This window comes from Chanodichthys erythropterus, chromosome 14 (assembly GCF_024489055.1).
Source record: "Chanodichthys erythropterus isolate Z2021 chromosome 14, ASM2448905v1, whole genome shotgun sequence".
NCBI lineage: Eukaryota > Metazoa > Chordata > Actinopteri > Cypriniformes > Xenocyprididae > Chanodichthys > Chanodichthys erythropterus.
In genome coordinates, this window is record NC_090234.1 from 20,853,159 (window position 1) to 20,865,367 (window position 12,209).

Sequence of the window (12,209 nt, forward strand, 5' to 3'; positions counted from 1 at the left end):
AGCGATATCCCAATTCGTCGGTCACTACTGACGTACGTCGAACGTGACCGACTGAAAGGGAACTAAACAAATAACTAGTATTTGTCACATGAAAATAAGATATTAAATATTGAATCGCACTGAAAAAAATGGTGTAACAAAGTTCAATGTCAGGAAGGAAGAGGACAGGGTCAGCTTGACTACCGACTGCTTTATTTGGTTTTCAAAAATAACAAAAACAGGTGTGCAGACAGGCACAAAACGGTCCAATACAAACATAAGCAACTCCAGCCAACAATTCCAGCATCCAGAGGGTAAGCAGTCAGTAGTCCTTCTCTCTCTCTCTCACTCCTGTTTCTCCTGGCGTTATATACTCTCTCCACGCCAATTACTGAAACAAGAAACAGGTGTTCGTCATTTGCATTTAACCCACTCACTCAACCGCTCGTCTCCTGCCTCTCTCTCCCGCTGCAGACTTCGCTGAACCACGCCCCCCTCGCCACATACCCCCACCGCCCGACTCAGGCCGGGGAGCCATCCGGCCTGCAGCCCCCCCCCCCCCCATTTCTGGAGAGGAAATCGGCCACAGCCATCTGAACACCCGGCCTGTGGACCACCTTGAACTTAAAAGGCTGTAAAGCTAGATACCAACGAGTGATCCGCGCGTTGGTATCCTTCATGCGGTGGAGCCACTGCAGGGGAGCGTGGTCCGAACAGAGGGTGAATTCCCGTCCCAGGAGATAATATCGGAGGGTGAGGACGGCCCATCTGATGGCAAGACACTCCTTTTCTATGGTGCTGTACTTAGTCTCTCTCTTTGAGAGCTTCCGACTAATGTACAGCACCGGCCGCTCCTCCCCCTCCATCTCCTGGGACAGGACCGCACCCAGCCCCCTGTCCGACGCGTCTGTCTGCAACAGAAATGGGAGAGAAAAATCAGGAGAGTGTAATAGCGGCCCGCCACATAAAGCAGCCTTCACTTGGGTAAAGGCCTGCTGGCACGGCTCCGTCCACTGGACCGTATCTGGCGCCTCCTTTTTAGTGAGATCAGTCAAAGGGCTGGTGAGGTCCGAATAATTAGGAACAAATCTCCTATAATATCCCGCCAGCCCCAGGAACTGTCTCACCTCCTTTTTGGTCTTGGGGCGCGGACAGGTCGCAACTGCTGCAGTCTTATCAATTTGGGGACGCACCTGTCCATGTCCCAAGTGGAAGCCCAGATATCTTACTTCCACACGCCCAATTGCACACTTCTTCGGGTTGGCCGTGAGCCCAGCTCCTCTCAGCGATCTCAGGACGGCCCTTAAATGCTGCATATGCCGCTGCCAGTCATGACTAAATATAATTATGTCATCTAAATAGGCTGCAGCATACGCAGCATGGGGCCGTAGAATCCTATCCATGAGACGCTGAAAGGTAGCCGGTGCCCCGAACAGCCCGAACGGAAGAGTGACAAATTGGTGTAATCCGAACGGCGTTGTGAAAGCTGTTTTTTCTTTAGATAACGGCGACAAGGGGATCTGCCAATATCCCTTTGTTAAGTCCAGTGTTGAATAAAAACGAGCTGTACCGAGCCGATCAAGCAGTTCGTCCACCCGTGGCATTGGATACGCGTCGAATTTCGACACAGCATTCACCTTGCGATAATCCACACAGAACCGAACCGAGCCGTCCGTCTTAGGAACTAAAACTATCGGGCTCGCCCAGTTACTGCTGGATTCTTCTATTACCCCCATGTCAAGCATTGCCTCTAATTCTGTCTGAACCACTTTTTTCTTGTGCTCAGGCAAGCGATACGGCCGGCTGCGAACTACCACGCCCGGCTCTGTCTCGATATGGTGCTGAATCAGATTAGTACGGCCCGGTAGGGGGGAGAACACGTCCGCAAATTCTGCTTGTAATTTAGTGAGATCAGTGAGCTGGGAGGGCGAGAGATGATCTCCTCCCGGAGCCAGCGCAAGAGATTGAGGTTTGGAAATCGCCTCTGGCCCAAGATCATCCTCTCCACCAATCACCATCGCCAGCATCACTGCCTCTGCCTCATTCCATTTTTTGAGGAGATTGAGGTGATATATCTGACGTGCCCCCTCCTATCCGACCGTATTACCTCATAATCGAGATCTCCGATTTGCCGTGTGACCTCAAATGGTCCTTGCCACTTTGCCAATAATTTAGAGCTTGACGTAGGGAGCAATACAAGCACTTTCTCTCCCGGTGTAAATTTTCGTAAATTAGTCCCCCTGTTATACAGCCGGCTCTGTTTGTCCTGGGCTTGTAACAAATTCTCCGTTGACAGCCGCCCCAAAGTGTGAAGTTTTGTTCTCAAGTCCATGACATACTGAATTTCGTTCTTACTTTGAGATGGTCCGTCCTCCCAAGTTTCTCTTAGAACATCCAAAACCCCGCGGGGCTGGCGTCCATAGAGAAGCTCGAAGGGGGAAAACCCCGTGGAGGCTTGCGGGACCTCTCGCACAGCGAACAACAGGGGTTCTAACCATTTATCCCAATTTTTGGCGTCCTCCTGAACGAATTTACGAATCATGGTTTTAAGCGTGCGATTAAAACGTTCGACCAGCCCGTCCGTTTGTGGGTGAAAGACGCTGGTACGGATCGTTTTAATGCCCAATAATTCATAAAGTTCGCGTAACGTACGTGACGTAACGTAACGTACGGCTGCTCAACGCTGCTGCCTGCCAGCTGTCTGATCTACGCTCGGAGCTTCGTGGAGATTATCCTAAATCCTTCTCTTTATTCCTATTCGCATAATATAACTTTCTTATTTTTCACCTGATTACTTAACCTATTGCATAGTATTACTAAACGGAACGATTTATTACTAGCAATCCACCAGCGTAATCACCTAGTGTTAGCCATAGCCTGCTAGCTACCGTCTACTTTCTTTTTTTCCTCTAAACCTACCTTCCTTGTCGATTGAATGGCGGATTTATCCGATGTATGTTATTCTGATCTGTCCTCGCCAGATCGGGAAGCTGTGGAGACGTTGCTGCCCGGCATTCATCGATCCACCGCGAGGTACAGCGTCCCGCACATCACCCTCGCCCCAGGCACCGGCAAGCGACCGAGACATCCAGCCAGCGAGTCCCGTGTGCGTTGCAGTTTTTCGGACGGCGTTCATCAAACACACGGTCAGTCATGTCCGACGATTATCATGTGTAGTAAATGCAACATGTACAGCTTAGCTCTTTCTGTCAGCAGTGAGACTTACACATGTGATAAATGCAGGGATATTGTCAGGCTGACAGAGAGAATCTCAGAATTAGAGACACGCATCCAAACTTTAATTGAGGATAGTGAGAATGAAAGGGCCTTAGATACTGCTTTGGATGCGACTAGCCTAGTAAACACTACACATTCGGTTCCGGTTGTAGAAGCCACGCAGCAGGCTAACTGGGTGACTGTGAGGCGGCATAATGGCAAGAACAAACACCACTCTTCCGTTCCGATTAGAACATCAAACAGGTTCTCCCCACTCAGTGACGCACCCACTGAGAATCCTGTTGAAAGTGCCCTAGTAATTGGCGATTCTATTACACGGAACGTGAAAATAGAGACACCAGCCACCATAGTCACATGTTTGCCGGGGGCCAGAGCACCTGACATCAAAGCAAATTTAAAAGTGCTGGCTAATGCTAAACGTAAATATTCTAAAATCATTATCCACGTCGGCACAAATGATGTTCGACTTCGCCAGTCGGAGATCACTAAAATTAACATTAAAGAGGTGTGTGAACTCGCAAATTCAATGTCAGCAAAAGTAATTTGTTCTGGCCCTCTTCCTGTTCGTCGGAGTGATGAGATAGTTAGCAGGTTATCATCACTCAATGGCTGGCTGTCTAAGTGGTGTGCGCAGAATAATATAGGTTTCATAGACAATTGGAAAAGCTTTTGGGGCAGACCTGATCTGTTGAAAAGAGATGGTATTCATCCCTCCCGGGATGGTGCTGCTCTTCTCTCTAGAAATTTGGCAAATAGTCTTAGAGCTGAAACATGACAAACCAGGGCCCAGATCAGGACGCAGACAAACTGGCTAAACCGACCGTCTGCTAGCCGCCTCACGTCACATAACTCAGATAATTCACAGCACATAGAAACACTTTCACCTAGATATTATCACATAGAGACTGTGTCTGTACCTCGAACTAGTAAATACAAAAAACTTCCAAAACCTTTTAAGGGTAAAAATTTAATTGATGTTCAAAAAATGAAAATCACAGATAAATCAGATAAACAAATGATAAAGCTTGGGTTACTGAATATTAGATCTATTTCTTCAAAAGCACTTATTGTAAATGAAATTATCACAGACAATAAACTAGACTTGCTGTGTTTGACAGAAACCTGGCTAAAACCAGACGATTACATTACTTTAAATGAATCTAGTCCTCAAGGTTATGATTATCGACACAATCCTCGACAGAAAGGCAAAGGGGGAGGTGTTGCTGTAATTTATAGTAATATATTCAGAATCATTCAAAAGAATTTCAAATATAATTCCTTTGAAGTGATGGTGCTTTATGTAACATTATGTAAGTTGACATTTGTGCTGGCTACTGTATACAGGCCACCAGGGCACCATACTGACTTTATCAAAGAATTTGCTGAGTTTCTATCAGAGTTAGTACTGGCTGCGGATAAAGTCCTTGTTGTTGGTGATTTTAATATCCATGTAGATAATAATAAAGACGCATTTGGATTGGCATTTGCAGATATCTTAAACTCTATTGGAGTTAAACAACACGTGTCAGGACCCACTCATTGTCGTAATCATACCCTAGATCTAATACTGTCGCATGGAATAGATATTGATGCTGTTGAAATTCTACAGCAGAGCGATGATATATCAGATCATTATTTAGTCTCGTGTATAATACAATTAGCCAAGGCTACAAAACCACCACCCAGCCATAAATATTGTAGAAAAATCACGTCTGCCACTAAAGATTGCTTTATAAATAATCTCCCCGAGCAGTTTCATCGCCTTAGTATACCTGACAACATAGAAGAACTCGATGCTGCAACAGAAACTATTGGCTCTCTCTTTTCCAGCACATTAGATGCGGTCGCTCCTTTACGTCTAAAGAAGATTAAGGAAACTAATCCAACGCCGTGGTATGATGAGCACACTCGGGCTCTAAAACGAGCTGTTAGAAAAGCTGAACGTAGTTGGAAGAAAACAAAACTAGAAGTTTTTCGCCTTTCGTGGAAAGAAAAAATGATTGAGTACAGAACAGCCATAAGAAATGCTAGATCTACTTATTTTTCAAATCTCTTAATAGAAAACAAACATAATCCTAGGTATTTATTTGACACAGTGGCTAAATTAACTAGAAACAGAGATTCAACTGCTGACGTTTCCATAGAGCACAGCAGTAATGACTTTATGAACTTCTTTACTTGCAAGATTGATAATATTAGAGAGAAAATTATAAACATGCAACCGTCTACAGTTTCTCTTCAGACAGTGCACTGTAGTGTCCCTGAGGTAAAACTAGAATCATTCGCCGCTATAGGAGAGGAAGAATTATCTAAACTTATCAAATCATCAAAATCAACGACATGTATGTTAGACCCAATGCCGACCAAACTACTGAAAGAAATGCTTCCAGAGGTCATAGGTCCACTTCTTGATATAATTAATTCATCTTTAACACTAGGACACGTGCCAAAAACCTTTAAGCAGGCTATTATCAAACCTCTTATTAAAAAACCTCAACTAGATCCGAGAGATATAGTAAATTACAGGCCAATCTCGAATCTACCTTTTCTGTCAAAGATACTAGAAAAGGCAGTTTCAACACAACTGTGTTCCTTTTTAGAAAGAAATGGAATCTGTGAGGATTTCCAGTCAGGATTTAGACCATACCATAGTACTGAGACTGCTCTCGTTAGAGTTACAAACGATCTACTCCTATCATCCGATCGTGGCTGTATTTCTCTATTAGTGTTATTAGATCTCAGTGCTGCTTTTGACACTATCGATCATAACATTCTTTTAAAAAGACTTGAAAACTATATTGGCATTAGTGGAATTGCTTTGGCATGGTTCAAATCATACTTATCTGACCGTTATCAGTCTGTGGTAGTTAATGAAGAGATGTCGTATCGATCACAGGTTAAATATGGGGTACCACAAGGCTCAGTATTAGGACCGTTGCTTTTCACTCTGTACATGCTGCCCTTAGGAGAGATAATTAGGAAGCATGGTGTTAGTTTTCACTGCTACGCTGACGATACTCAGCTCTATATTTCCTCGCGCCCTGACGAAACCTACAAATTCACAAAACTAACAGAATGCATAGCTGACATTAAAAACTGGATGACAAGAAATTTCTTATTATTAAATTCAGAAAAAACTGATTTCCTAATCTTTGGACCAAAAACTTCCTCACGAAAAAACCTTGAATACTCTCTAACACTTGACGGGTGCTCCATTAAACCTTCGTCCTCAGTTAGGAACCTGGGTGTGCTCTTTGATACCAATCTTTCATTTGAAAGTCATGTTTCTAGTATCTGTAAAACCGCCTTCTTCCATCTAAAAAATATATCTAAATTACGACATATGCTCTCAATGACAAATGCGGAACAGTTGGTTCATGCATTCATGACCTCAAGACTAGATTATTGTAACGCTCTACTGGGTGGTTGTTCTGCTCGGCTTTTAAACAAACTACAGTTGGTTCAAAATGCGGCAGCTAGAGTTCTTACTAGAACCAGAAAGTATGACCATATTAGCCCAGTTCTGTCAACATTACATTGGCTCCCTATTAAACATCGTATAGATTTTAAAATCTTGCTACTTACTTATAAAGCTCTAAATGGTTTAGCTCCCCAGTACCTAAGTGAGCTCTTAATGCATTATAGTCCTTCACGTTTATTGCGATCTCAGAATTTAGGCCAGTTGATAATACCCAGAATATCAAAATCAACTGAAGGCGGCAGATCATTTTCCTATTTAGCACCTAAACTCTGGAACAATCTTCCTAGCATTGTTCGGGAAGCAGACACACTCTGTCAGTTTAAATCTAGACTAAAAACACATCTCTTTGCTCTTGCATACACATAACACATCATCAATACATTAACATTTTTCAAATCCGTTAAAGGATTGTTACGCTGCAATAATTAGGTCGGCCGGAACCGAGAACATTTCCTATAACACTAGATATACCTGTACATCAGAACAAGAATGGCATCTACGCTAATATCTGTCTCTCTGCTTATCCTGAGGTTTGCCGGGTGCTGGATCCAGGCCGTATCCAGGTCAGATGGAGAACCTGCGTCTGGACCTGACTACAACGTAGCCCAGGATCCCCGTATCCGCTTGCATATATTTATATATAATCGATTTTTAATCTCTATAATAAAATGTACAATTCAGATTTTGATCTCCATATACATTTACATATATATATCTTCCAAGGGGTTTTTTCCCTCCTAGGACTTTTTTCCCAGTGCTAGCACGCTGGGTTTTTCTCCTAGGGGGTTTTTTCCACCCCTGGAAGTCAGCCGACATTGGCTTAATGTAGCACCATCTTGTATATGTTACATATTACCACGCTTGTTTGTACAGTTTTAACCACTTCCCTTTTTTTCTGTGCTTCTAATATGTAAAGCTGCTTTGAAACAATTACCAATTGTAAAAGCGCTATATAAATAAATTTGACTTGACTTGACTTGACATAAACGCCGTGCCTTGATCGGTGAGGATTTCTTTTGGAATCCCCACCCGGGAGATTAAACTGAACAGTGCGTCCGCAACACTCTTAGCAGAAATGTTGCGGAGAGCCACTGCTTCAGGATATCGTGTTGCATAATCCACAATGACTAATGCAAAGCGATGTCCTCTAGATGATCGCTCTAATGGCCCGATGAGGTCCATACCAATTCTCTCGAAGGGGACCTGCATTAATGGAAGTGGGCGCAAAGGCGCTTTTGGGGTGGCCGGTGGATTCACCAGCTGACATTCACGACAAGACGCGCACCACCTGCGCACATTCTCATGAATGCCCGGCCAAAAAAATCGGGTCATGAGGCGATTTAGTGTTGTTGCCTGTCCTAAGTGTCCCGCCATAGGATTAGAATGAGCCGCCTGGAAAAGCATTTCCCGGCGGCTCTTTGGAACTAACAACTGGGTTGTATCTTCTTTTGTCTGGGTATCTTGGGTCACCCGATACAACCTATTTTTCACAACTGCAAAATATGGATAGGTAAGCGCGCGTCCAGGCTGGAGAGGCTGACCGTCGATGACTTGGACCTGTTCAAATGCACGTTTCAACGTCTCATCCTGAGACTGCTCCAGGGGAAAATCATCGCGCTCCGAGAGAATTATTCTCTCGATTTCACTCTGTTCCCCTGAAGCAGCACTCAGTGGTCCCCGATCAGTCTCTCCCGCCTGCACCCGCGCCTCCCCATCCACCGCATTTTTCCCCCAAGAGGCATCCGTGCATAAATAACCCAATAATTCAGAAAATGCTGGCCAATTTGTTCCCAGAATTAACGGATGCCGGAGGTGCGAATTAACTGCCACCTCAACACTATGTTTTTGTCCCCGGAATTGAATAATGACTGACACTACAGGATATTCCATTATATCCCCGTGCACACACCGCACCTTAACCACGCGGCTTGTATCCAATGCCCCGGATGAAATCAGGCTTTGATGGATCGAGGTTTGGTTACATCCTGAATCCACCAAAGCCTGATAGGTACCCCCTTGATACTCACAGGTATTTGGTACCAGCCAGCTTGACCGGGGGCAGCCTGCGGGGCGTCCGGGACCCGAACCATTGTCCCAACCTCCATCACCGGGCATTTATCTATGAAATGCTCCGGGTCCCCGCAACGCCAACAGGCCGGCCCAGACCTCCCCGCCGCCCCAGTGGCAGGGGGTGGGGTAAATGATTGGCGTGGAGAAAGCGGAGAAACAGGAGTGGGATCCCGTCCCGTGGAAACCAGTCCCGCCCTCCTGGGCGGGGCACGTGGAGTCCCGGACTGGCTCTGGTCAAACCCGCCCCGCCCCCGGGGCGGGACACGCGGATATCCAGGCGGCCGTGACCTGGGTAAAGGGACAGGATGAGAGAGAGGGACAGAAGATGGAGAGGGAGAGAGAGAAGCAGATGGGAGGGGTTCGCCGACCCCGGGGCACGCCACCATATGGTCCTCCGCGAGATGGATGGCCGAGTCCAGCGACGTGGGGCGGTGGCACTGGACCCACTCGGCTGTCTTCTTCGGTAGCCGAGTGATAAACTGCTCCAGCACCACTCGATCGACGATCTTCTCCACGTCGCTTCCCTCAGCCAACAGCCATTTGCGGCAGGAGTCCCGGAGCTGTTGGGCCATCACGAAGGGTCGGCCGGACTCAGCCAGCTCGAGCGAGCGGAAACGCTGTCGGTGTTCCTCAGGGCTCCGGCCGACCCGCTGGAGGATGGCCCTCTTCAGGTCGTCGAAGACCAGGAGATTCTGGACCGGAAGCTGCTGTGCCGCTATCTGGGACTCCCCGGAGAGCAGCGGGACCAGGCGCATCGGCCACTGGTCCCGCGGCCAGCCTGACAGCTCGGCCGTCTTTTCAAAAAGGTCCAGGAATGCCTCCGGGTCGTCCGCAGATCCCATTTTGTTGAATGGCAGGTGGGCGGGCACAGCGCGATGTTCCGTGGCTTCCGGTCGAACCTCCCGGTCAATCCAGCTCCGGAACCTCTCGCGGTCCTCCTGCTGGGCTTGGACGATGACTTGAAAAGATCTTTCCTGATCTCTCCGCAAGTCCAGCAGGGCCTGATGTTGTTCCTGTTGTAGGCCCGCGAGGCTGCTGATAATCTCCGCAAATGGCGTTCCGGAGGACGATTGCATGGCGGCGGCTTTCCTCTCCCTTCCCGGGTTTCGGCACCAGTGTAACAAAGTTCAATGTCAGGAAGGAAGAGGACAGGGTCAGCTTGACTACCGACTGCTTTATTTGGTTTTCAAAAATAACAAAAACAGGTGTGCAGACAGGCACAAAACGGTCCAATACAAACATAAGCAACTCCAGCCAACAATTCCAGCATCCAGAGGGTAAGCAGTCAGTAGTCCTTCTCTCTCTCTCTCACTCCTGTTTCTCCTGGCGTTATATACTCTCTCCACGCCAATTACTGAAACAAGAAACAGGTGTTCGTCATTTGCATTTAACCCACTCACTCAACCGCTCGTCTCCTGCCTCTCTCTCCCGCTGCAGACTTCGCTGAACCACGCCCCCCTCGCCACAAATGGTGTATAGAATTTATTTTGAAAAAAAATTCACTCAGAAATTGCTAGTTAATTTTCTTGCAAAACGTACTCCAATAATTTTTGTTTTATTTATATTTCTTGTCACACATCTTATTTTCAGAAATGTATTTTGTTTTAAACAGGAAAAGTTTTTAGCCTTACTATTAAGCCAGTGATTCATTAAAAAAAGCTCCCTGTCATGAGACGGGTTAACAATGTAATACATTATCTCAGTAACAAGCACTTTGTGTGCTCATTAAACCTCCTCTTTTTCTTGTAAAGATAAATTAAATTGCACAGTCACAAAAATCTGTAAATGAAGAATAATACATTTTTAGGCATTATTTCTTTATCTGCTGTAACATAATTAATCAAACCCCTTCATACTGACATGGAGAATAGGAACATTTTAAATGTATTGCTTGCCTTCTTATGTGTTGCCTAAAACATAAGACATGTCTATTTATGCAGAGAGATACCAGTGAGGACCAAGACCCCATCTGAACTATGTGCTGTTTGCTTTAATCTTTTCTTTCTCAAGGAACAAACTTTGCATGTTAGCAGGAGTTGAGACACCCAGACAACAAGCAGCAAAACAGCACTGGCAGGCAGAGCAGAAAATCCCATTAAAAAGGGTCCACTGATAAGGCGATCACAGTTTGCTCAAAGTGGCTCAGAATTTCACACCTCACTATTGCTTCTACCCACAGCAAGACCACTGTGGCATAGACACATTTGAGGCTAGTTATGAGGAAGGAATGTTGCTGTCATGAAGTTAATGATCAACAAAATGGGTTTGATATTAGAAAGTCTATAGACGGTTCTGTGATTTGTTGGACTGCCTGAATTTGAACTTTTTTGCAGGTGGGGTTCTTTTCCATATTAAGACTGATTAAAAAAAACACCCTCTTAAATGAGGCAAAAATTGTACTGAGGGTGCTAGTATAAGCAGAAAATATCCCTACAGCTGTAACAAAAGTTAAAAGGGTTTCAGAACATACAGTTTAATGTAAGTTGGTGTTGGTATTACCTGATGTAATATGACCCAACACAACCCCAGTTATAAATGAACACACTGGGATTCTGAGTAAAGGGAGGTATCTTACTCATTCTGCAGTGGGAGGCAGTAAAATGACTCAAACTAGCTGCAGCAGAACTGAAATATGAAAATCAAAACAACTGAGACAGGTATTTTTACAGAAAAAAGTACACACTGTGGTATCTGTCAAGATTTATAAGCAGCAATAAAACACACAAGACAGGAGTAGCAAACTTCATCCATTTTGTTTACTCATTCAATTGACCCTTTGTCTGGAATTTGATTGACAAGCGATCTAACCAATCATAATGCCGAATCCGACATTTTGTCTGACAAAGCGGTCAGGAGTTAGAAGATTAACCAAGGTGGACTTGAAATTGAATTGTGTTCTGCCGTCTTTTCGCATTTGAAACAACATTCTTTCTCATGTCCATTCATGTTTATTTGATGCTACTGTAACTGTCTAGTCAGATTAGATAAGTAAATTTTATGTTTTATGGTTATGTGGCATTTTAATTGTATCTGTATGTCATTTAATGCCCAAAGCAACCATTCTCTTGCTTTTATTTGAATGTAATTCATTTTTACTATGTCAAATGATTAAATGATCTGTTAAAGGCCCTCTGAAGTGTCTTGGAACGTGCAGCATTATTCAATGTGTTGATGTAATTTCAACTCAGTAAACTCAGTAAAACCTCTGTTTCCTTTTAATATCTAACCGTTTATCCCCTTAATCTCCTCTATATCACTTTAAAATACAGCATTCTGTGCAGAATTTAAATGGGTCCTATACCTTTCACGGTCTGAGCCGATTCGCGGATATGATCTGCTCTGTGCTCTCATGTCCCTGGGCCAGAGCAGACTGTGCTCGCGCTGCGTCGGTTCACATTATACTAATGCGAAAAGGACTTCATTCACGTTAATGGAATGCATA

At 45.0% G+C, this 12,209-nt stretch overlaps 1 protein-coding gene across 1 annotated transcript; it reads right to left on the minus strand.

Annotated features, from left to right (window-relative positions):
• Window positions 1-342: 342 nt before the first annotated feature.
• LOC137035738 (zinc finger and SCAN domain-containing protein 1-like) lies at window positions 343-10,089 on the minus strand. Its single transcript, XM_067409336.1, has 2 exons — window positions 8,725-10,089; window positions 343-370 (listed from the first exon to the last, which is right to left on the minus strand). The coding sequence occupies exons 1-2, from the start codon at window positions 9,841-9,843 to the stop codon at window positions 368-370; spliced, it is 1,122 nt and encodes a 373-aa protein (XP_067265437.1). The 5' UTR covers window positions 9,844-10,089; the 3' UTR covers window positions 343-367.
• Between the last annotated feature and the right edge of the window lie 2,120 nt (window positions 10,090-12,209).

Excerpts from the sequence above, each read along its gene's own strand:
- LOC137035738 (XM_067409336.1), bottom strand. The coding sequence starts at position 9,843 with ATGCAATCGTCCTCCGGAACGCCATTTGCGGAGATTATCAGCAGCCTC.